Source organism: Monodelphis domestica, chromosome 2 (assembly GCF_027887165.1).
Source record: "Monodelphis domestica isolate mMonDom1 chromosome 2, mMonDom1.pri, whole genome shotgun sequence".
Lineage (NCBI taxonomy): Eukaryota > Metazoa > Chordata > Mammalia > Didelphimorphia > Didelphidae > Monodelphis > Monodelphis domestica.
The window spans coordinates 526616918-526643675 of record NC_077228.1 but is presented as its reverse complement, the minus strand read 5'-3'; the positions used below and the strand labels follow the sequence as shown (position 1 = coordinate 526643675).

The 26758-nt window shown below is 42.0% G+C and overlaps 1 protein-coding gene across 1 annotated transcript in view; it reads right to left on the bottom strand.

Annotated features, from left to right (window-relative positions):
• KLHL6 (kelch like family member 6) overlaps window positions 1-25688 on the bottom strand; it is a 42894-nt gene extending 17206 nt beyond the window's left edge. The window contains exons 1-3 of the mRNA XM_056819844.1: window positions 25344-25688; window positions 9169-9334; window positions 1091-1540 (exon numbers count right to left, since the gene is read on the bottom strand). Coding sequence (XP_056675822.1) covers window positions 1091-1540; window positions 9169-9334; window positions 25344-25603 — 876 coding nt within the window. The 5' untranslated portion in view covers window positions 25604-25688. The remainder of the gene's footprint in view (window positions 1-1090; window positions 1541-9168; window positions 9335-25343) is intronic.
• Window positions 25689-26758: the final 1070 nt, after the last annotated feature.

Sequence of the window (26758 nt, the reverse complement as noted above, 5' to 3'; positions counted from 1 at the left end):
GCAAGCTGCCTCTCCTCTTCATTATCACTGCTGTTTTATGATCCTGATTACTCTTATTAAGGGGCGGTTGGATGTAGAAAGTAGAGAGCCAGTCCTCCCTTCTCTGTCCCCTCTTTATCCATCCCCCACAGATCTAAAGCACAAATCCCTTCTTGTTCTTTTGAGTTGTCCTCCCCACCCCACCCCCACCGCCATTTATCTGCTCCTGCCCACCATCCTAGTCCCCATTGGCTCAGCCATACTTGCTGCCATGCTTGGTTCCTCTCTCCACCTCTTCCTTCAGTCTCACACTCATCCCCGCAGGGCTGTGCTCTAATGTTCAGGATTCCAAGGTGTCAATTAGCAAATCTTAAATATCTCTTGCTCTAACTTGCTAATGGAATCCCAGAATCCTCCACATAACTCAAATTCCCAAATGGGACTTTTTTTTCTGCCTAGTCTAGAACAAATTATCTTAGACCTCCCAAATGATAACAGGAGCCTAGTAAATAGTTAATATCAATAATAGGGACAATTATTATTATTTGTAAGCCTAACTTGATTTAATTGTAGTCCAGGAAGTTCTCATCTCTAAGCATGAGGAAACTTTATTCACTTGTATTAATGAAATAAAGTAATTAAAATGCCAACCAATGGCAGGACAGCTCAGTGGACACAGGGTCTACTTTGAAGTCAGGAGGACCAGTTTGGGGCCTGCCTTTGACACAAGCTGGCAAAAACCACTGAACCTCCCAGGGCCTCTGGGCAACTCTTTATGACTGTAACTTGCATCCTAAGTACCATTCTACACTGGGACAGAGAATAGACCCTTGGGAACTCTACATATCAAAGGAAAGTAGAGGTTTGATTGGTCTCCCCAAATTTGACCAGGTTCCACCTTGATTTGCCTGAAGCTCTTACAGACACCATAGGGTATAAACTGAAGGGGTCCCTAAAGATGTCTGTGACCCCCTCATTTTATAAAAGAGGAAGTTCTGACCCAGACAGAGGAAGGGAATTGTCTGAAATCACACAGGAAGTTAGCAGCAGAACCAAGATTTGAGCAAGTCCAGTGTTGATTTGTTCTAAATAGTTCTCATTTTCAGCCTACCTCATTGCCAGAGAGATGATACATCCTTGCTTCCTGTAAAAGGGAGAAGACCTCAGGGCTTTGTCGGATAAGTGGGTCTGCTTCCACTGTCTCCACAAAATACCAAGGGTCCAAAAGAGGCAAGCGGACATTCTCTAGGACATACGGGAGCAAACAAAGTCTCTCCGACTGCTTATGCCGAACCCAGCACATCACCATCTCAAATACTTGGGATTCCTCGGTGACATACAGGTCATCACTCTTCAGGGCATAGTGGAGGGTGTCCACAGGAAGCTCCAGGAATTCATCATAGTTCAAGATTTGAGTGAAATTCTGAATAATATAGCCTTGAACTTGCTTCTTCAGGTGGTCCAAGGAATGTGTGTCTGCCAGTCTCAGGATTCCAACACAGTTTTCAGGGTTGAGGGCTTCAGTGAGAAAACTGGTACAGGCATCTACCATCCTTGGGAACTGAAAGGAACACAGTGGAATGAAAACATGTCAGAAATGATTAGCTCCTCTTTTATTTCTTTTACTATTCATGGGATCATGAATAGACTCAGACCTACAGGATTTTTTATATTGAAGGACCTTAGCTATAACCCTGGGCAAGCCATTCTGTCATTCTGGGCCTCGGTTTCCCCAGTTGTAAAATAGACCAGATGACCTCTGAAGCCCCTTCCAAATCTAGATCTATGAAACCGTGATCTAGTCCTGCTTCCTCATTTTACAGATAAGGAATCTAAGACTTAGAAAGTTGAAATAATCTACCCAAGTTCCAATTTCAATATATCATCTGGCCCAACTCTCTGCCTTCAGGTAATTATGGCTGTATTATTCCCATTTCAAGATTGAACAACTAAAGTGTGTTGAGTCAGCACCCAGTACAGTGCTTGACACACAGCAGGTGCTGAATACAGTCCAGTCAACAAAGTTACCTACCTACCAATCTATCTATCTATCTATCTATCTTTCACCTATGTATCCATCCATCTATATATCCACCCATATATCTATCTATCCATCATCTAATCTATTCATCTACCATCTGACTATCCATCCATCCATCCATCCATTATTCAATCTATTTATCTTCCCATTTATCTAGTCATCCATTCATCTGTCTACCTATCCATCTATCTTTATCTAGCTAGCTAGATTTCAAAATATATATAGGTAGACACATATAAATACACACACACACACACACACACACACACACGTATGTACAGTTAGTTAGATCATGGCCCCTGGCCATTAGGAAGCTCATAATAAGAATGTTTGAACCAATCTATCATCATGGACATTTCAGCATTACTTATTTTACCTCTACCCTCATTGCTCAGCAGCCTCTACTCCCTTAAAGTTCACACTGTCTAGACTTACCCAATCCAAATCCTGGTAGCCACTATCAACCCCCAGGCCACTCTCCCTCCTTTCTCAGTGTATTCATTGCCTGGCTCACAATCTTTGTCTCCTCTGCAGTTCTTACCTTCATACTAGGAGATTTTGACATGTTGATGTTCCCACAAATACCTTAACTTCCCAGTTCCTCATTCTACTCATTTCCCATGACCACCTACTTCGCCTCATTCTTCTCATTTCCTATGACTTCTCCTCTACTCTGCCTCTCTTACATGGTCATACTCTTTACCTTGCCACAACCCACAAGTGTTTTACTTCCCTATTCATGAACCCTCAAATTCCTTTGTGTGATCATGATTTTTCATCATTCCATCTTTCCTTTTGCCTTAGGACCCTTAAGTCTATGATTTGACTTCATGAAGATTTCCAATCCTTTGATCCCTCAATTTTTTTCTTGGGCTGTGACCTCTGCTGTGACTTGACTCTCTTCCCTTCCCTCCCTTGCTCCCCAGTGAACTAATTCCACCTACACTATCCTCTACATTCCAGTCTTTTGCTCTCTTGTTCTGTCTCTGGTCATGTCTTGTCAAACATCGAGCCGAGACTATTTCTATCATTAACTTCCTTTTCCTCCTATTCTGCTGAGCAGAATTGGAGAAAGTCACAGAACTATACTGACTTGAGTCCTCTACAAATTACATCTCAAAATCTCAACCGTGATATCTGCAGCAAAGCAATCTTTTTGCATGTCTCTGATCAATTCAGTCACCCATTCACCATAGTTTCTGTTCCATACTCTTTTGTTCCTCTGTAATCTTCCCTCTCCCTATTGGCTCAGCTGAAGATCTTGCCCCATATTTTGGGGGGAAAAATGGAACCATTTGAAGAAAACTTCCTCCTCTCTTTTCCCTCTCTTATAACACTCAGACCTTTCCCCTACTATCTCCAACTTTATCCTCATTTCTTTTTTTTTTAACCCTTACCTTCCATCTTGGAATCAATACTGTGTATTGGTTCCAAGGCAGAAGAGTAGTAAGGACTAGGCAATGAGGGTTAAGTGACTTGCCCAGGGTCACATAGCTGGGATGTGTCTGAGGCCAGATTTGAACCTAGGACCTCCTGTCTCTAGGCCTGGCTCTCAATCCACTGAGCTACCCAGCTGCCCCCTTTATCCTTGTTTCTAATGAAAAGGGGGGTTCTTCTCTTTGATCAGGAAATTCCCTCTATATACACCCTGGATCTTAGTCTTTTCCAGCAAATTGCACTCTCTCTCATCCTCTTTCCTTCCTGTTTGCCTGTTACCCACTGACATACCCATGTCTCTTTCATCCTTACTAAAAAAAAAAGAAAAAGAAAACACCCTTATTTAGTCTTACCATCCCCACTAGCTATCATCCTGTATCTCTCTTCCCTTTTGTGGCTAAGTTTTCTTGAGAAAGTTGTCTACAATGGATACCCCTCCACATACCCACTTCCTATCTTCTCATGCCCTTCTATACTCTATGCAGTCTGACTTCTAACCTCCTCATTCAACTGAAACTACTCTCTCCAAAGTTACCAGGACTCTCTTAATTGCCAGATCTAATGACCTTTTATCAATCGTCATCCTTCTTGACCTCCTTGTAGCCTTTGACACTTTCTTCTCCTGGATATTCTTCTTTCTGGAACACTTCTCTCTCATGGTTCTCCTTCCAGTCTTAGGGCTCCTCAGCATCCTTTGTTGAATTTTCATTCTGATCACACTCTTATCAGGAAACACTCCTTATCTGTGGGTCCCCACCAAAGCTCTGTCCCAGGATATTTTCTCTTTGTCCTTTACACTATCTGGGTTGGTGATCTTACTTGCTATGAACAGAATTTTTATCTCTATGCTAATGATCTCCAAATTTGCTTATCTGACTTCAGACTCTCTTGAGCTCCAATTCCTCTTCATTGCCCTTTTGGACATCTCAAATAGGATTACTGTAGGCATCTCAAGCTCAATAGGTCCAAAATAGAACTCATTATCTTTTCTCCAAAACCTCCCCTCTTCCCAGATTTCCCATTATTCTGTCACCCAGGTTTACAATCTTGGTGTCATCCTTGTCTCCTTGCTTGTACCCACCCTACATGTCCAATCTATTGTCAAGATCTTTTCATTTTTACCTTCCCAACATCTCTCATCTCCTTTCTCTACTCTCACTGCTATGACCCTATGCACTTTCTCCTCACCTGGACTATTACAATGGGCTTCTGCTTGGTCTCCTTGCCTCAAATCCCTCCCCACTCAACTGCTGAAGGGATCTTCCTAAGCACAGAATGAAAATGGCTCTCCCTTACTCCATAAAGTCCAGTGACTCCCTATTACAAATATAAAATCCTGCTGGGCATTTTAAAGTCTTTTCCTAACTTTTGCATCTTCGTATGCTTTACGGTCCTCCAAGTACTTTAAGATCCCACTCCATTTGCCTACCTGCATTCCTCACCTACCATGCTCCATCTCCTAGCTCCATGCCTTTTCTCTGGCTTTCCTCCATGCCTGGAATGCTCTCTCTCCTCACCTCTGCCTCCTGGATTCCTTTAAGACTTAGTTCAGAATCCATATCTGCAGGAAGTCTTCCCTAACCCTCTCCCCACCTCTCACTAGCCCCTTCCCTCAGAGATTTGCTTCAGTCTATGCTGTATGTATCTTGTGAGTACATAGTTGTTTGCATGTTACTGTTTCCACATGACTGTAAGCTCCTTGAGGGCAGGGATGAGCTCAGGGCCTGGGACATCAATAAATGGCCATCAATAAACACAGTTACCTAATAAATGATTGGACCTGGGCAATGAAGGAGAGAGAAAAGTCAAAGGTAGCATCTACATTTTGAGCCTGAGTAACTAAGTAAGTGATACTACCATAAGACAGAAATGGGGAGTTGGGAGAATAGATCCATTGGACTGTAGAGCAGATGACCTGCTTCCCAGAGTGGGGAAAAGGGCATAAATAGGGAGAAAAGATAAGCTCTTATCTGAAAGAGCAGCTTCCATAATCTGATGGACTGTGTTTTAGGACTAATGGGGAGGAGACTATGAGAAGGGGAGAGATAAGAAGAAGAATGCACAAAATCCTAAGACCTCTCTAAGCCTTGGTTTCCTTATCGGCCAACTGGGAGGTTGGGCTAAGTAGCTGCTAGCCTTAACCTCCCTCAGACTCTGCCTCTGCCTCCAACTTCCACTCTAACCCTAACCCTTCCACCTAGATCTATAATCCTTTTCTATGTCTTTAATGCCCAAGCCTGGCTGTGTGGCATCTTTGAACCTACTCATCTCTCTTTCTTCCAGTTCCTCTCTAATGAGAAGATGGTAGTCATAATAATTCACATAGTGATTTACCATATATATTTATATATATACATATACATACATAGTACCTTATAGATACATCTCATTTGATCCATACAGCAACCTAGGAGACAGATGCTATTAACTATCAACATTTTACAGGGGAGGAAACTGAGGCTGAGAGTTTAAGTCATTTGCTCAGAGCCACACAGCTAGTAAGCATCTGAGGGAGGATTCAAACTCAAGTTGTCCTCTACTCCCAAGTCCAGAAGTCAATCCATTACACTGCCTCGAGGCTTCTGGGTAAATCTTGCTATGCTGGGACATGATTTATTTTCAGAATTCCAGTTCAAATGGGTTAAAAACAAATGAGGCTCCATTTTCAGGCCACCTGTGGCCCACCTTCAGAGGGTTCACTTCTCTCCACAGCATCTGCAAAGGGTGTCCCAGGCTCATGTGGTCTGTTCACTGGGCAAGGACTTTCCGAGAAGCCAGGCAGATGCATTCAATTCTCCACCTGCTTCTCAGTGTGTGGGGTCTTTATTACCAAATTGGGTACGGTTCTAAAAGTAGTGTCAGCCACAACCCACTTCCCACGGGTTCTATGTCCTGGCTTCTGACTAGCCTCTTTAACTTAATTAAAAAACATATATCAACAGCTCTGTGCTGGTTCATGGGCCTATACTGTCTGATGTTACCTCTATTTACTATGTATCAATAAGTCAATCAACACAAATTTGGCAAGTGCCCACCACACACCAGGCACCATCCTCTACTATGGAGGCACACTAAAACCTTCAAGAAGCTTACATTGAAACACGAGAGACAACTAATACTCTCCCTCCCTAATTTCCTTGTATCTAAATTGCTGCCCCAGAGAATGTAAGAGCCTTGAAAGAAGGAGCTGTTATGATTCTTTGTATCCCCGATTCTTAGCACAGCACCTGGCATACAGTAAGTGCATAATAAATCCTGTTCGTTAACTATGCACTTGTTTTCCCAATCACTAATAGAATATAAGCTCCCCGAGATACTCTTTGTATCCTGAGTCTTAGAAGAAACCAGGGATTCCAAGCAGCAAAATAAGGAACAAGTGCATTCCAGACAAAGGAGAGAATCAATATAGAGACACAGGGAGGGAAGATGGAATATTATATGTGAGGGGCATCAAAGAGAACAAAAGATTGGCTGATCCATAGAATGTAAGGAAAACAAGAATGGGTGATACAACTAGAAATGTTAGGTTATGAAGAGATCTGGTTATATGAAGGACTTTAGATGCCAAACAGGGAGAGATCCAGGCATGGGGCACAACCAGAGAGAATGCCAGGAGGGCTAAGAGCTGGACTATTTTGCTCTTAAAAGAGCTGGAAGGCCAATGCCCCTGGATCAGAGTGCATGTTGGAGGGTAAGGTATAGGAAGATTGGAAAGATAAGAAGGAGTTGGGTTATGAAGGGCTTTGAATGCCAAAGAGAACATTTTTATCTCATCCTGGAAAGCATTCTAGCCATGGGAGACATCCAGAGACAATGCCCCAAAGTGAGAGATAAAGGGTCTTGTTCATGGAACAGACAAGAGGCCAGTATCTTTGGATCCATTTAGTGGTCCAGAGTGTAGGAAGACTGGGAACATCACAGCTATAAGAAAGATTCACTGGAGAGAGAACACTTCAAGCAAAGAGACCACTGAAAGGATCTATTGCAATAGTTTAGGTTAGAGGTGATGAGGGCTTGGAATATGATGTTGACTGTGAGTGGAGAGAAGTCTGGCATAGGTGGGAAATATGGTGGAGGCAGAAATGACAACATTTGCCAATTGGATAGACTTAAGGGTGAGAGAATCGGAGGGTGCAGGAGTGATTCAGAGAATACATACCTGGATGACTGGAAAAATAGTGGGACTTTTGACAGAAATTGGGTAGCCCCAGGTTGTTTGTTTTTTGGTGTCACCATAGTACCCTTCTATCTCCATCCACACACTTCCTTCTGCATAACAACCTCCTCTTCCCCACCCTCTGTGACAAATTGGTACAATCAAACAAAACACATATAGGTTTAGTTGGTCAGGTCAGAAAATGTATGTCTGATGCTGTATGAAGTCAGTACCTTTTGGCCAAGAAGTGGGAAGCATGATTCATATTTACTGGTATTTTGATTGGTCACTGCACTGATTAGAGTTCTTAAATCTTCTAAAGTTGCTTCCTTTTACAATTTGTTGTATTAATTGTTCTTCTGTTCCTGCTCACTTCACTGTGCATCACTTCAACTCTTCCTAGATTTCTCCGAATCCTTCACTCTCATCATTTTTTATGGTCCAATAATATTCCTTTCCATCCAAACATAATTTGTTCAGCCATTCCACCACAATTGAGAGGCATTCACTTTGGTGACTATTCTTTGCTACAACAAGAGGGCTGCCATAAATATTTATATACATTTATATTAATCCTCTCCCTCTTTCTTTGATCTCTTTGGAGTAGAAGCCTCCTAGTGATTTTGCTAAGTCAAAACTTATATCCAGTTTAGTGACATTTGGCTGTTCCAATTTGCTGCTCAGAATGGTTGAATATTACTTTATAAAGCATTTTACCTTGATTAGAGCTTTAATATTTGGAAGAAGATTGAAACAGTTGGGAAACCCTAGTTCTGATGCTTGCCTCTAAGATTGTAGGAAATCAATCAACCAGCATTTATTAAGCACTTTGGAATGTGGCAACACTTCTCTGGAGATACAAAGACAATGGGAACTGGGGAAAGATAATGGGCAAGATCTGTAATCTCCCTGAACCTCAGTTTCCTCATCTGTAAAATGAGAAAGGCCAACGCTCAGCCTAGCTAAGAATTCAGATGCCACCTGTTGGCCCTGAGACCTCCACCTTACCTGGCTTCCTTCAAGGTTCTACTGAGTGGTGAAGACCCATCTTCTCCAGGACACCTTTATTGGTGTCTCCACTCTCCCACCCTATCCCTGTTCCTACTGCTAGTGTCCCCCTTCTGGGATTACATTGTCTGTATCTTGCCGAACACCTTTGTTTTCATGTTGTCTTCCCCATTAGAATGTAAGCGCCTTGAGAGTAACGACTGAGTTTGGACATTTCCCTAACATTTAGCAGTGTTGGTTCCTAGTAAACATTTAATAATTGTTGACTTGATGGTGCAAGATCAAAAGCTTAATGAACGAGTTAATGAGCAAGATGCCCATAATGACTTTATTAATTATACCTCTCATAACTCCCTCCAACTAGCTTCCAAATGAGGTTTCTCTGGGGCATGCATGCCCCAATCTTCAAGTAGGCACACGTAAGCTTTCGTCATCCTAATAATAGCCTGTACATAGGTCTAGACAGTGCATTGAAACAAGAACAAACAAGTCTCTGAGGGTTCTGAATTTCTTTGGGCTATCTCACTGGGTCTCACAGTTCACCCACCTGGAAGAGGCTGGCAGCTTCCAAGACCCGCTGGACATTCTGTTTGGTAATGAGAGCCTTACTCGTGTACGTATAGTCTAAAAGAATATTCATAGTTTCTGCATCCACACCTTTGATGATGATTTTCTTCTCATATTTCTCCTTTAAGTCATTACAGAACATGGCCCTGAAAGAGAAATGGAGGCAGTCTCCAACTTGCACGTGCCCAACTAATGTACAACCCTTTCTTCCATAATAGACACCCCCCCCCTCTCCCTGCTATTGCTACTTGGAACGGGACAGGAAGAACTCGAACTCTGCATTTGGAGTCAGAGGACCTAGGGGTGGTGGGGAGGAGGGCAGTGATCTCTCTCAAGAGCTGTCTCTGGGACTTGGAATAGGATTACAGAATTGGAGCTGGAAGGGACATTAGAGGTCATTGAATTTATCCTCATTTTATAAATGAGAAAACTAAGGCTCAGAAATTGACTAAGCCAGGGTCACCCAGTTAATTTGTCTCTGAGTTGGGACTAGAACTCAAGTCTAGTGCTGGATCCATTGAACCCCTGCCTTTCTATTCTTGGAATTTAAGGGAATCTTATAGTGGTCCAGCATTTAGCAACTTACAAAATCTAGAAGAGGGGGACAGAAACAGAGAGACAGAGAGAGAGGCAGAGACAGAGACAGACAGAGACAGACACAGAGAGAAATATAGAATCACTTAAGGAGCCCACTTATTCATTTTTCTTTTCCCTTCTGTTTGTTAGAAGCAAAGATAAAATATTTTTAAATCCTTGCATAAAACACTCAAATAAAAGCTTTTTTTAAAGGCATATTCTAGGCTCTGTAGCAAAACTTTCTCTTCTACAGAGGAGCTGGTCAGAACCACAGCTGATGAAAAGGAAGGGGAAGGAGGTCATACATTCTTGGGGCTCATGTAATAAAAGAAAGAGAGTAACTGACAGATTCAGTGTCCTCAGGGTTATATACAAGCAAGGGTGTCTAACTCTTTGGCAGAGCCTACAACTAGAAATTTTGAAGTTATAGAAGGCAGAAGGATAGTGAGAGAGGACAGAGGAAGAAGACGCCAGAGTGGGCAGAGGAACACTTTCTGGAATGGTGTTGTTGGCCCCCTCTAAATGTCAGTGTCCTGTGAAAAGGCTGTTTGTCTGTCCTAGTTCATGTTTTTGCTTCCTAAAATCTCTATGCTCATCCTTTTCTTCTCCTACTACGTAACCTCTTGCAGAATCCCCAATCTAGGCCCCTACCAGCATTTGAGAGCAGAGTAGGGATCCCTACTCTCACATACCCCCTATGACTAGACATGGAGACTTCCCAAACCCAATGTAGAGAGAGAGGAAATATGTTTCCATATCATAAGTGGGAAACTTTGACCATATCATTTTAGTTGGAAACACCATTAGATATGGTTTTAGGGGGGGCAGCTGAGTAGCTCAGTGGATTGAGAACCAGGCCTAGAGACAGGAGGTCCTAGGTTCAAATCCGGCCTCAGCCACTTCCTAGCTGTGTGACCCTGGGCAAGTCACTTGACCCCCATTGCCTAGCCCTTACCACTCTTCTGCCTTGGAGCCAATACACAGTATTGACTCCAAGACAGAAGGTAAGGGTTTAAAAAAAAAAAGATATGGTTTTAGGGTACAATTGGCAAAACACCAGAGTTCAAACCCATTATGGGCTAAATGAGTCTTTGTGGGCTAAAATGGAACCCCAACCACCACTACATATCACTTGTCTTCGATGAGAAAATTTCCTCAAGTCCCAAACAACAATAGTAACAGAAGCATCTGCACTCATTCACCTATCTTTATGGTTTTTTGCCCATCTTAAAGCATTATATAAATATTAGCTAGGTATTTGAGGCACCAATCTTGGGGGGGGGGGGTGACATTATAGATGGACAATAAACTAGGATCCCATGGGAGAAAAGAAAGAGGAGAATGGGCTGGATCACCTTCAGGAGCTACAAAGCTCCTTTATGGATCCTGAGTTTCCCACAACAGCAAAGATCTATCTTTCTAATATAAGCATTTTACTTTATGGCAGAGAGAGCTAGAACACCATTACCTCAGAAGAACTGAAAAGGAGAACCCCACCGAAGGCAATGGAAAGATTTATGGTGGATGTGAGCAAGCCACAACACACAACCAATGAGGGATGCTGAAGAGGACCCCAGAGGAAGTGGCATAAGAAGGAGAAAACAAATGGGTCACAATGCCAAAGCAAGTGGTGATGGGTGTATGGCCAGAGTGCTTCATTAGTACCTCCATGATGTTGGGAGAAAGCATGGGTGGCATCCAGCACTTTGGAAGAAACCCTCAGTAGCAAACTATTGGGAGGGCATGGATAAGAATCACACAGGGATGGATTGCAATCTATATTACTGAAATGATCAAGGAGATGTATACACAGACACACACAGGCATGCCAACATATACATGTAATTAATATATGTGTGGACATACATACCTTCGTGTTGTGATGATAGAAGTCACTCCCTAAGTTTGTCCTACCCCGCACCCCATTTTTGCGTGTATACAGTGTGGGACATAGGGGCACGGAGGATAAAAGGTGTGGGGTGGAGCTCTTTCACTCTCACTCTCACTCTGTCCAGGTTGGCACTGAAGGACAAAGCAGCTTAGTGGGCTTGGCATTTGGGCTTAGGCATTTTTCTAGATAGGTGAGATTTTCTGTCCCTTTCCTTCATTTCCCTTTTTCACATATCTCCATTTTTATTAAAATTACATTGTTAAGAGGTACTAATGGACTCCCGACTTGAGATTAAATTTTATAATGGCGACCACATATTTTATTAATATTACATTTAATAACTTTACTTTCATTTATTACAATGTATATACATATTACCAGACTTGTGGTTTCCTTAGGGTGGGGAGCTCCCAGTAAGGGACTCCCTATGCCAATATACATTTGCCCTTTCTCTGGAGTTGCTTGCTTAGAATGTTGCTTGAGTCCCTGATGAGGAAGGACAGAGTTTACCCTAATGCAATTCTAAGATTTGTGCTAGACTTTGGTAGCCTGGGTACACTTCCTCTTCCAATAGAGAGGCTTGCCAGAATTGCCAGGCTAGACCCCCAAAGCACAGACATTCCCTTGCCCACTCCCCACCCAGGGTACCACTTTCCATCCTGGTGCTCTGGAAGTTTCCCATGATACAAGCATTAGTAACAAAAGAGCCTGGGATGCTATCACAAAGCTGGCTTCTGTACAATCTCTTTCAAACTATTATTAAGTTTTCACCTGATTAAAAACATTTTTTTTATGCCCTGTCCTCCTCCTTCCTCCCACACCCATAACAGATTCCAAGAAATCCTATAGTCAGTTATTTCCTCATCCATATTGGAAGCAAAGGCTGCTATTAGACACAAGCAAAATGGATCTCAGTTTCATGGGATTGTCGATTTAGAGCTGGAAAGGTCCTTTGAGATCAGTCAGATCGGTTGTTTGTTGTTTTGGGGTTTTTTTACCATCCATCTTAGAATCAATACTTTATATTGGTCCTTGGGGAGAAGAACAGTAAGGGTTTGCCCAAGGTCACACAGCTAGGAAATGTCTGAGACCACATTTGAACCTAGGACCTCCCATTCTAGGTTTGGCTTTCTGTCCACCGTACTACATAGCTGCCCCTAATAAATGTTCCTTGAATGACTGGCTGATCATGGCTAGAACACATTGGGAAACATGTCCAAAATAAAAAGAATCAATCCTGCCTAGTAATTCAAGAGGTTTTCTCCCAGTCCATTTAGAGTGCCAGAAAAATGTTTTTGCTTCATTGTGTGCCTAATGTTTAGTCTACACCTTCTTTTGGATATGAATTGCTTCCTAAAGTTACTTGACTGACTGACTGATCATAGATAGGACATATTGGGAAACTTATGCAAGAAAAAAAAATAAATCTGTCCTAATGACCCAAGAAGTTGTTCTACCAGATCATTTGGAGTGCTAGAAAAATGTTTTTGTTTCATTGTGTGTCTGGTGTTTAGTCTACACCTTCTCATGGACATGAATTGCTTCTTAAGGATGTGTCTGCCATGATGTCTGGGGTTTTGCAATTGTTTGTTTTAGTTTTGATTTTGGTTACCTGAGGTGTCCCACAGGGCATGAGCTAATCATGGAGGATGTGATTCTTTTCAACGGTCCCTTTCCTCAACTCACAAGTGAGCTGGGGCACCATGGGCACCATCTATCTTTTTCCTGTCTTTCTTATCTCTGGGTCTCATCCATGCTCACTTCTCTCCTGGCTTCATTCCTGATTCTCTGGGATTTTCCAATTCACCCCATAGGGATCCCCCCCATTTTCCTGTTCCATTTTATATGTTGTCTTTCTTTTTTTTTAACCCTTACCTTCCATCTTGGAATCAAAGGACTAGGCAATGGGAGTCAAGTGACTTGCCCAGGATCACACATCTGGGAAGTGTCTGAGGCCAGATTTGAACCTAGGACCTCCTGTCTCTAGGCCTGGCTCTCAATCCACTGAGCCACCCAGCTGCCCCCATATGTTGTCTTTCTTGAGGCTAGAGACTATATTTTTGTACTTATATCTGTATCCCCAGTGCCTAGCACAAAGCTTGCCATCCATCGGTTGACCTATTCTTCCCCACCTCCCATCACTTAAGCTCTGTATGGTGTGACGCTGAGCAAATCACTTCTCCAGCTTGGTAGTGGTGGTGGATTAAGTATTGGACTTGGAATCAAGAAAGTTTGAGTTCAATTCAGCATCAGGCACTCACTTAGTCCTGGGCAAGCCCTTAACCTCTGTCAGCCTCAGTTTCCTCATCTGTAAAATGGAAGTATTTAATAGCACCTACCTCCCAGTGTTGTTGTAAGATCCCAGTGAGATTTTTTATATATGTAACATGTTTAGCAAACCCTAAATTTCTATAAAAATCCTAGAGATTATTATTATTGCTGTCCTAGCTACTTCCGTTTCCCTGAGCACAAAATGAGGAGATGGATCCAGATAGCCTCCTGGGTCCCTTGCAGTTTCAGATCTATGTGCTTATGACCCCAAGTTACTTACTCTGTGCTTCCGTTTCCTCATCTGTAAAATGAGGAGATTAAACTAGATGGTCTCTAGGGTGCCTTCCAGTTCTAAATTGATCTTCCTAATAATGTATGAGCTTGATAAGGCAGACTCTGTCTTACCAAAGGACACGGTTGAGTCGTCTAACCATTATTGTTGTTGTTCTGATTTTTCATGATACTATTTGGGATGTTCTTGGCAGAGATACTAGCAGTTCCTCCTCCAGCTGTTCTACAGATGAGGAAACTGAGGCAAGTGACTTACTCAAGGTCACAGAGCTAGCAAGTGGCAGAGGCCAGATTTGAACTCAGGAAGAAGACGTGCTCTGTCCCCTTCCCCTTCTAGCCACCCCAATCTACCCATGGCAGGGGCTTAAGGAAAGTCAAATGGCATCTCCTTGTATTGAATAACATGGAATGGAAGGTGACCCCAAAGACATACTTAGGGCACCCTGGGACTTGTCAAATTGGAGAGGTGCTGGCCTGAGCGATGCCAAGGGCAGAGGTGATCCTATCAGGGCAGGGGAGGGGTTCACAGGGTTGCCTCTTAATAGGGGATTCCACGTCATGACAAGCATGGAGCCGTCTGTGATCACACGCCTTCCAGGGTGATGTCAGGTGAGAATTACTCAGCCCCATAAAGAATCTGTTATTTTCACCATAAAATCCCCAGCGTGTCCCCTTTCCTCACCCTCAACAGGACGTCTGGTCAGCATTTATAAAGCGCTAATTTATTACCATGAGCCAAGCATTGTGCTAAGGCGTGTAGACACAAAGACTCTGCTTTGAATTGTCTTCCAGACATCTCTTAGGATCATTTGCATAGATCCGGAAATATGTTACCAAATGACTCTGAATAAGATCTTTCAGTCCCTTCTTGGCCTCAGTTTGCTCATCTATAAAATAGGGGCGAGGAGGTTAGACTAGGTACTCTCCAAGGCTCTGCCCAGCTCTACAGCCTAGAATCTTGGGAATGGGAATACCAGACACCAAACCGCTTGTCCTGCAGGGTTCTCTGCATTTTCTAGATTTCTAGATTTTCTAGAACCTCACAAGACATTTATGAAACTGAGGGTAGCTATTAGGATCCACTTTTTACAGCTGAAAAACAGGTCAAGAGCAAGTAAATTGCCCAATAATCACACAGTGAGTCAGTGGGAAAGTTTGAAACCAAACTCTGGCCACAAGTCTGTCTACCTCAGCAGCTGTGAAAACATCCGAGTCTCGGTCTGGACCCAAAAGGAAATCAGGCCCTTGAATCAATCAGAAAAAAATCAAGGCCCTCCAACCTGCCCACCCTAATTCCCTGGTGGCCTTTGGGGGGGGGGGGGCAGTAAGGGGGCATGGAGAAAGCCTGGGGGAATCTGGCCTAGCATCTATATGCAGAGGGCTGGCTGGAGCTGGGATGGAGGAGGTTGGGAGAAGGGCCTCTCCTGACAGGCTGACGCTGGCCTAGGCCAATCGAGGCCACCCATTCCATTTCTGGACAGCTCTAATGGTATGAAGACATTTCCTTGTGGAGGAATCTACAAGAAAGAATACTATCCACATTCAGAGGAAACACAGTGGGAGTAAAAACACGGAAGAAAAACAACTGCTTGAATACATGGGTCAAAGGGGGATGTAGACTCTAAATGAAGATCCTAGTGCAAACATCAACATCATGGAAATAGGTTCTGATCAAGGACACAAGTAACACCCAATGAAATTGTGCCTCGGCTGCAGGAAGGGTGGGGGGAGGGGAGGGAGGGAAATAATGCGATTATTGTAAGCTAAAAAAATAAAATTAAAGAACACTGAAAAAAAATGACATTTCCTTGAATCAAACCCAACTTTTCCTCTTTGAAACTTCTCTCTACCTTCCCCCAAGCCCCAAACAGAACAAAGCTAATCTCTCTGTTCTATGACAAACTTCTAACTTCCAGAATGGAATATTTTCTGATCTAGGATTCTGCAGAGGGACATCTTTGGCTCCAGAAAGATACTGCCACTGTGGGGAAACCAGGTTCAGAATCCCCATCAGGTTTAAGGAGTAGAGCAGGCCCTGGCTGGTATTTATTATATCAGAGGGTAAAGTTGGGGCAAGTAAGAAGCTAAACATCAATCAGTTAATTAACAAACATTTTATTAAGAGATTTCTACATGCCAGGCCCTGTGCTTGATGCTAGAGATAGAAAGGCAAAAGCAATTGAATGAATAAATCAGTTATTAAGTATTTACTCTGGGGGGGCAGCTGGGTAGCTCAGTGGATTGAGAGTCAGGCCTAGAGATGTGTAAAAATGGAGACTTGAATCCAGGACTTCAATCACCAGAAGTCCTTGCTCCACTTCACCAGAATGCTTTGTAATATCACTCAATTCTCACCTGGGCTGAGATCGAGATGGGGTATTTAACCTGATTGGAAAGGGTTTTGGCTCTCTTCTCTTCCTGTCTCCACTGCCAAACAGATGAGTTTCATGATGTGAGTGAAATTGAATTGGGTCTTTTGGCCCACCTGGCACTTGCCTTTCGTACTTGTAGTTTTCTCAAATTCTCAACCTTTAATAAAACTCTAAAAATATAATATTCCTTGCAAAGAGAAACTAATTTCTACCCTGCCTCAGTTTCCCTAAATTTTAATCATAACAGATGGGAGGTCCTAGGTTCAAATCTGGCCTCAGACACTTCCCAGCTGTGTGACCCTGATCAAGTCACTTCACCCCCCATTGCCCAGCCCTCACCACTCTTCTGCCTTGTAACCAATATACAGTATTGATTCCAAGATGGAAGGTAAAGGTTTAAAAAAAAAAGTATTTACTATCTACAAAATTAAAACAATGCCTACTTTCCAGAGACTGAGATTCCCAGGGGGATGGGGAATAAATAGATAAATACCAAATAGTTGAATACAAGGGAGTTGGGAGCAAAGGAACTAGTAGTGGGTTGGGGTAGGGTGGGCTTCATGTAGAAGATAAGTGCCTGGGCTGTGTTGAATAAAGATAGGAATTCTATGAAGCAAAGGTGAGGAAGGAGTGAATTCCAGGCAGGAGGGATGGCCAATACAAAACCAGAGAGATGGGAAATGGAATGTCATGCATGAGGAAGAGAGAGAAAATCCTAACTTGGTATGGTAAGCAAAATAAGGCCCCCTATCTAAGCTCAGTCATGAGAGCAATTTCTGTTGGTAGTAGTTGTCGTTGTTGTTCTGGGTTTTTTTTTCCCTTTGTCCCATGAGTCTGTGGCCATGATTCCTTCACAGAATCCTAGAATCAAACTCAAAGTTGTCAGGGATCTAAGAAACATCTAGTCCAACCCATTGTTGAGCAAGAATCAACTCTACAATGTCTTCCCCAAAGTCAACCAGTGTTTGAAATTCTCCAGGAAGGGTGAACTCACTCTTACCAAACACAGGACTCTGTTTGGACAGCCCTAACTGTTCAGTTTTCCTTGTCTACCCATTGCCCCTGGTTCTGCCTGATAGAGCCAGGCTTGGACAACCGTCTCATCCTTCCTTTAAATACTTGAAGGCGGAAATCTTGGTTCTTCTTCTACCATGTTTGTTTGCTTTTTCCTCCAAGTTAAACATTCCCAATGCTTTTAACTCACCCTCATAAAGTGGTAACCCAAGACCTTTCTGTAGCCTGAACACCCTCTTTTAAACACTTTCCAGAACTGAACATGATTCCAGTATTAGCCAACCATGGCAGACAGAGTACAATGGGATTAGCACCTAATAACTAATCCTGGACCCTGGCTCTCTCTTACGGTAGTCTGAAATGGCAATCATTAGCTTGGAGGGCTGCCAGAGTACACTTTTGATTCCTTACGAGTTTACTGTTCCCTGGGATGGACCCCTCTCCCCAAATCATTTCCAGGCAAACTTCTGTTAAACTACGCTACTCCGATCATGCTTACAGACTACTACCAACTCCTTGAAGAAGGGAGAGATTTCATTTCTGTCATTGTATCCCCAGTGCCTATGCTGATGATTGATTCTCACGTCTCCCTCCTAACTAAATGAGCCTTTATTTATATATTTATTTTGGATACTTATACCCCTCGGTTTGTTTGTCCTGATATCAATCAAGTCAATAAACAAATACTTTAACTGGCCAATTATGTGCCAGGCACTGTGCAAGATGCAAGAGATTCGGAGACAAAAATGAAACAGCCCCTGACCTCAGGAAGTTTACATTTTCTTCCTGGTAGAATTATGTACCTTGAAAATGGGAATTGTGTCCTTTGTATCTGCTTAATAGATACAGGTATCCCTTCTACCTGGGAGGTAGGAGTGTTATATACCGCATGATCTGGAATATGTACACAAAATTTTGGCCTTCCCTTCATATCAGAGAAGAAATCAGCCTTTTTTCTTTTGCTTTTATGGGGTATTTATAGCACCTTATTGTAAAATTTGGGTTAAGTATTGGGTCATAGGCTATATGTAGGTCGATGTTAAGATATATCCACATTTCTAGCCTTTGTGTGTCTGCTGGCTTTCACTTTCTTTTCCCAAACTTTAACTTTTCATTTATATAGTACTTAAAAAGAAATTGTATATATCTACAGTACTGAAAGATAAAATATTTTTTATTTTATATTTATTTATATTATATATGTATATATGTACATATGCGTATTTATATAAATATATGTATTTATTTTATACAATACTATACATGTCTTTTATGCATTTCTGAATCTCTAAACCTTTTCAGGGTCATCTGCTGGCCTTTGTGGATCATCAGTAGCTACAATAAAACTCCCCAAAATTTCCCATGTAATTTCTTATGCTGACCCATGATACATCGAAACCACGCTAGGGAAAGTCGTGATTTGGAGGGCATACTTGCATTTATTGATTGGTTTCCTGATTGAAGGGGATAAATGCACATTTCTGGGTCTACGAGATTTGTAATAGAACCATGCCAACGCTGGTCAGACTGGGACAAATTCTCATTCCTGCTGTCCCAAAGGCAGTCTCATTGCTCTCTTCATTCTGTGTCTTGTTAGGGTCCCATCTTGGCCAGAGACTGGCACACCCCTAGCCCAGGAGTGCTGATCCATACCAAAGATGATCCTTAAGGAGACGGGACACAGACATTGGGCTAGGGAACCCCTGAAAGCCCAAATTGGTCTTGAGTCTTCCCTGGACAAAGTAAGCTTCTGTTTTTCTATTCTCAGAAGCTACAACAGGCAAATAAGTAGAAAAAAGTCCATACAGTTATCACCCAGGTCATGCCTCTCCCAACCCAAAAGTTCAGAAGCTCACTCTTCACACTGGGACAGAAGGGACATTCCTGATCTTTCTGGGGAGCAGAGCAAACTGGGTCCCAGTGCCCCTAAGATTTTGAGACTGGGACAAAGAGATTGATAAAGGCTAGAATCCAAACATCACTCTCTTCCTCTAGGGCATGCTATCACAAGCTAGAATAATGTCCCTAGGGAATCTGAAGAGAAGATGTATGTAATCATTCTGGAGAAAAGAAGAGAAGGGAAAATCTCTTCATGACTAATCAGGTTTAGAGGGAGTTTGTCCACACATGCACACACAGCCCACACAATTAGGTGTTCCACAGTCTCTCCCTAACTCTTTTTCCTTGCTTTGAATAATAGCCAAAAGACCTTCCTTCATATTTTCCTTTGTTTCTCTGTTCAGTAAGCCAGGATCCTGACTGTGTCTGAGATTTCAATCATTTTAACATCCCCCAACACACATACACACAGCATAAATAAAATGTTAATCCTAAGATTATAGATTTTCAAAGCTTCAGGACATAGTTTTTATTTGGATTTTTTGGTATAGGTTTTAGGGGGACCAAACCAGCGATTTCATTCATTCAGGGAACTCCTACTAGGCAAATTCCCTCTTCCAAAGCATATCAAAGGTGCCTCCTTAGATCTTCCTTTCTTCCTTCCTTCCTTCCTTTCTTCCTTTTCTTCCTTTCTTCTTTCTTTTTTCCTTTCTTTCTCCCTCCCTCCTTCCCTCTTTCTGTCTTTCTCTCTCCTTCCCTCTCTCCCTTCCTCCCTCCCTTCCTTCTTTTTTCCTTTCTTTCTCCCTCCCTCTTTCTTTCTTTCTTTCTTTCTTTCTTTCTTTCTTTCTTTCTTTCTTTCTTTCTTTCTTTCTTTCTTTCTTTCTTTCTTTCTTTCTTTCTTTCTTTCTCTCTCTCTCTTTCTTTCTTTCTTTCTCTCTCTCTTTCTTTCTTTCTTTCTCTCTTTCTTTCTCTCTCTTTCTTTCTCTCTCTCTTTTTTTCTCTCTTTCTTTCTCTCTTTCTCTCTTTCTTTCTTTCTTTCTTTCTTTCTTTCTTTCTTTCTTTCTTTCTCTTTCTCTCTCTCTCTTTCTTTCTTTCTTTCTCTCTCTCTCTCTTTCTTTCTTTCTTTCTTTCTTTCTCTCTTTCTTTCTCTCTCTCTTTCTTTCTTTCTCTCTTTCTTTCTCTCTTTCTCTCTTTCTTTCTCTCTTTCTTTCTTTCTTTCTTTCTCTCTTTCTCTCTCTCTTTCTTTCTTTCTTTCTTTCTTTCTCTCTTTCTCTCTCTCTTTCTTTCTTTCTTTCTTTCTTTCTTTCTTTCTTTCTCCCTTTCTTTCTTTCTTTCTCTCTTTCTTTCTCTCTTTCTTTCTTTCTCTCTCTCCTTCTTTCTTTCTCTCTTTCTTTCTTTCTCTCTTTCTTTCTCTCTCTCTCTTTCTTTCTTTCTTTCTTTCTTTCTTTCTTTCTTTCTTTCTTTCTTTCTTTCTTTCTTTCTTTCTTTCTTTTTCTTTCTTCCTCCTTCTCTTCTTTCCTCCCTCCCTTCCTCCCTCCCTTTCTTTCTCTCTCTCTCTTTCTTCTTTCTTTCTTTGTTTCTTTGTTTCTTTCTTTTTCTTTCTTCCTCCCTCTCTTCTTTCCTCCCTCCCTTCCTTTCTCTCTCTTTCTTTCTTCTTTCTTTCTTTGTTTCTTTGTTTCTTCCTTTCTTTCTTTTGTCTGAGACCAGATTTAAACCTAGGACCTCCCATCTCTAAGTATGGCTCTCAATTCACTGAATCACATGAATGCCCCCTAACTCAGACATTTCCCAGGGGTGTCAAGACATTAAATGATTTGCCTGGGATTTGTATAGCTAGGCGTATGTGTCAGAGTTAGGATGTGAATTCAGATTCCAGCCCCAAGCTTCCTCTCTAAGGTAAAGTATAAAACAAAACATGAAGAGTCATAATGACTCTGAAGTGTTTTTGCTTAAATGTTATTTAAAAATAGCAATAAATAATACTCACATCCTCTGGATTGTTCCAATTAATACTGAGAGGGAATTGAGTTCAGCATGGGTTGGACCTGGAGTCAGGAAGACCTGAGTTCAAATCCAGCCTCAGATACTTACTAGCTTTGTGACCCTTGGTAAGCCATTTAATCTCTGTCAGACTCAGTTTCCTCATCTGTAAAATGAGGATAATAATAGCACCTACCTCCCAGGGCAGCTGTAAGGGTAACATGAGGCAATATTTGTAAAGTGTTTTATAAACCTTAAAGTGTTAGATAAATTATTAGTAGCAATATAGCATAGAGAAGGGTACCTGAGGATAGATTTCAAGAGTTCTGTGAACTTGGATGAGAATATTTTTTTCTTTGTTGTTCAGTCATTGTTTAGTCAGGTCCAACTCTTTATGATCTCTTTTGGGGTGTTCTTGGCAAAGATACTGAAATAATTTGCCATTTCCATCTCCATTTGACAGATGAGGAAACAGAGGCAAACAGGATTCAGTGACTTGCCCAAGATTGCACAGCTGATAAGTGTCTGAGGACAGATTTGAATTCAGGAAGATGAGTCTTTCTGACTCAGTCTGGTAGTCTATCCACTGGGCCACCTTGCTGCCTGTCTTTTCACTGATCTCGAATTGAAATTTAAAATCTCCATCACTTATTTTGAAATATTATTTAGAGAAGAAAATGCTATTATTTTCCCAGAGACTGGCAAAGGGGTCTCCAATCACAAGCAGATAGATAGAAAAACAAGCTTGAAGACAAGCTGCTTAAATCTCAATGACTCCCAGCAACTCTCTAAGAAACCCTGTTAGTTGAGGAGTAGACACCAACCTACGTTGGGAAAGGAAGTTTCTTCACTGGAAGTTCCATGTACCAATGCAATCAAAGGTTCATTAAAAAAAAAAATCTCCTTTACATAAATCCTACTCCAGGGTTAGAGATGATCTGAAGCTGAATCTGGGGTCTTAGAGGTTGTGCCAGAGGCGCACAAGCTCTGACCGGTTCTACTAGTCTGGAACGACTTTGGGTATAGGTCCAGCACTGGCCTGTGCCTGCTGTCAAAGGAATAATCTGGGTAAGTAGAGTGAAGGCTCACCATCTGGAGGCTGGTCACCCAGAAATGAACTATGTCTATGTAATGGACAAAATGACAAAACAGCCTCCATTCCTGTGTGGAGTCTTCATGCTCACAATTAAGGAAGCAAGAGAAAAATGAACTAAAGCAAGAATTCTTCACTTCATTTATGCAATGATCCCTTTGGGACACTGGTAAAGAAGCCCAAGGACCTCTTCTCAGAAGCAACAATTCAGAATTTTCCAGACCATAGAGAGAATAAATTGGAGGATAGACTCAGAAGGATGATGCTAAGTTTAAGGAAGACTGGGAAAAGCAGCTTACAGAAGGAGGGATTTTAGTCATTTTAGAGCCAGTGGCCAATCAGTCATCTTATCATCGAAAGCCAAAGTAAACCCCAAATTATAGAAAAGAGAACAACGAGGAGGAGATGGTGTAAACAATTATAACAACTCCAACCCAAAACCTTTAAACACTCAGAAAAAATGGGAAGTGGACAAAAGACATTGATTTCCTCCCTGTATTTGATGGGAATTTGGTCAGTGTAAGACTTTCTGCATTATAGAGAAGTATGGGAGATTCTAAGCCCTATCAACTCACAAAACAGTGAAAAGCTATTCAAGAAAAAACTCACCTAAAAACTTGGCATGAGATCTACCTAAATCAAATCATAGGATTCTCAGCTAAGAGGATAGAGATCACTTAGACCAGTGATGGTGAACCTTTTAGAGATCAAGTACCCAAACTGTAGCCCTCATGCCAGCATGTGAGCCCCCTGTCTTATCCAAGACAGGGGAGGGAGGAAGCACTCCCATTAGGCTGTTGGGCATAGGGGCACATGAAGTGAGAAATATCCTCAGGCTTGATACAGAGAGAGGGGAAGGAGCAGATCTCTTTGGCATACAAGCCATAGATTCACCAACACAGACCTAGACCAAACCTTCATTTAATAAATGAAGAAATTGTGACCCAGAAAGGTTATTTGATTTACTTAAGGTCACAAAGAGCCAATATTTTAATCCCCATATCCTTCAAATTCATCGACTTGCAACAGTGCCTGTCAATCTAAGAGTACTGGGGATAAAACTAAGGGAAAAACAAATAGACATGAAATGGAACAATTCTTCTAGCAATGACTAGCATGCAACATTGTTGAAAATACATAACACTAGGAAAGGAAATGGGCTGGTCAGATAGTAAAAGAAGAAACAACACAGAGGCAACATGGCTAGGTCTGATATGTTTAAAAAAAAAGGAAGAAGCAGACAAAATGAGAATGGAAGGATGGAAATTTGAAATATTGGAAAGATTGTTCACAAATTGAAATGAGAGTCATCAAAGTATATTAGGAGGAACATAGGATTTCAATACCATTTAGTCCAACTCCATTGTTTTACAGATGAGGAAACTGAGGTTCTAGGATGCTAAGAGACTTGCCCCAATCACACAAGCATTAAGTATCAGAGGGACCAAGGGTCTCTGACTTGAGAGATCTCACTCTCCTTTTTATGGCTTTTGCTCTTTTCTCTTTCCTGTGATGACTATGAATTCAATATGGAGGGCCAGAACAGTGGTCTCTTCTTGTCTTTAGGCACCTGCAGTAACTAATCGGTCCCATACAGATGATCATATGGTTGACAAAGCAGCCGTTGTTGCCAAACCCATGAAAAAACTATGTTCTCATGACCTTCCTATATATTGAGACAAGTCAAAATGCATTTTTAAGCAACTTCTTTGTACTAATGTCCTATGCCAAATGCTGGGAATACAAAGAAATGCTCTCAAGGAGCTCACAACTATGTTCAGTCAATATTTACAGGATAAAATGGAGCTAATCAACAAAGGGATGGGAGGAGCTGTGAGGGATTGGGAAAATCTGGGTTCAAATCTGGCGCCAGATACTTCCTAGATGCGTGACTCTGGGCAAGTCACTTAACCCCAATTGCCTAGCCCTTGCTCTTCTGGTTTAGAATCGTTACTTGGACTGAAAGTAAGGGTTGAAAAAAAAAAAGAGGGATGGGAGAGGGTTCCAGGATTCCTTTAGAAGGTAGTATCTCAGCCAGCACCTAAAGGAAGCCTAGAGGTGAAGACTGATGAGGGAGAGAATTCCAGACATAGGGGAAATGAAGGTTATACATCAGATAGAGATGAACAAGGCTGGCAAATAAGACAGAGAACTCAATGTGACTTAAAAGTTTAGTAGCCTCCTTAGTACTAAGTGTCCTTGAAATTACATCCTCCCTTTAGCCCCCCCCCCCCCAAACCCTTTAATCATAGGATCATAGACCTAGATCTGGAAGACAACATAGAGACATCTAGTTCAACTCCATCGTTTTACAAATGAGGACACTCAGACGTGGGAAAGTTGAAACAACAAATAGAGTATCAGCGCCAGAATTCGAACCCAGGTTCTATGAATCCAGAATCAGTCAGTGCTCTTTCCACTCTAACTCAGAGCATCCTTAGCATTTCATGTAATAACTTGGAAAAAGAAGGGACTCTTGTTGTACATCCTGTTTCTCGAATGTACTGTTACAAAGAACAAAGACGACAATCGTGCCAAAGAAAAAACAAGCCCAGCCCAGCTCCGCAAGACCAGAAGTTTCATTTCATTTCATCTTCCTCTCCAACAACCACACTTAGCTTTGACTCCCATCTAAATGTGCAGCTAAAATGGAGCTTTTTCTATGATTAAGTCTGCAAGAAGCTGGGCTTCTCTGATCGTGTCTCTCTCTTTTCATTGATTTCCCACCATGGCTACAGCATCTTACCAATTAGTTTCAGCTCTAGCACCAACTGAAATTCTTGCTCAAACGAATACCAAATTCGGCTCTCATTTTGGGCATCATGTACCTGAAATAATTGCTGGCTGCCGCCAGCACTGCCCGGTGGCAGGAGAATTCCTGAATGTCCACGCACAAAATGACATCGGTCAGAGAGTTTTCCAGTCGGAGGTTCTCCAAGCCACTCTGCAGAATTCTCGAGAGCTCCGTGTCATCAAATTTCACTTTTTCGCCATTCAAGATCTCCACTATGTCCCCTCTCTTCATGGAATGAGCTTCATCCAGAGAAGTGAGGGGTCCCTCTATACTTTTTTCCATGGTGTCCCCCATGTTTCAGGAGGCACCATGTCATCGTCAATACTTGAGTCTGAAAGAGCTCTGATGTTGCACCCAGGTCACACTGTAGGGTCTAAACAGATTTCCTGCCCAGAACCCTCCACTTATCAACAGCTGTCACACACATACACATAACAGGAAACTTTGCACTTTCTCATCCTGTTGCTACAAATGAGGGCAACTTCTTTTTTTTTTCTTCTTTCTTTGAAATACTACTGTGTTTAGAAACAACTTTGGCTAGACGTACAAAGGGAGAAGCTAGGATATAAGGGGAAGATTCAGATCACAGATCCATACATATTGTCATAAATTCAGAATTAAAGGGGATCTCAGAGGTCATCAAGTCCAACTCCTTCATTTTACAGATGTGGAAACTGAGGCAAATAGGTTTATGTGACTTGCCCAGGTGCACACAACTGTAATTATCTTTCACAGCTTTGAAATCATGTTTTCCTGACTTGGGGAATCAAGGCAGTGCAGTCCATAGAATGCCAGGGCTGAAGTTAGGAAGATTCATCTTCCTGAGTTTAAATCCAGCTTCAGACACTTACTAGCCATGTGACCCTGGACAAGTCACTTCACCCTGTTTGCCTCTGTTTCTTCATTTGCAAAATGAGCCAGAGATGGAAATGGCAAACCACTCCCCAGTATCTTAGCTGTGTGACTTTGGGCAAGTCACTTCACCCTGTTTGCCTCAGTTTCCCCATCTTTAAAATGAGTCAGAGAAGGAAATGGTAAACCACTCTGATGTCTCTGTCAAGAAAACTTAAAATAGTGTCACAAAGTCAGACATGCCTGAACAACAACTTCCTGACTCCAGCTCTCTATCAACTTTGTGTCCATTAGACTGGAGCTCCTTGAGAGCAGGGACGGTCTTTACTCTCCTTTGTATTCCCAGTGCTTAGCACATAGTAGGTCCTTAATAAATGTTTATTGACAGATTGACTTGAGCCCTTTTCTATCTTAATAATCAGCTACCAAGTGTAGTTTGGAAGTCTTTGGTTCTGGCTGTTGGCTGTATTGTTAATATTTCAGAGGGGTATTGAGGCTGGGGTCATCACAAGATGGCGGAACGTCAGAAGGCTAGACCAACACTTTCATTTTACAGAGGAGGAAACTGCAGCCCAAGGTCACCCAGGGAGTAAGATC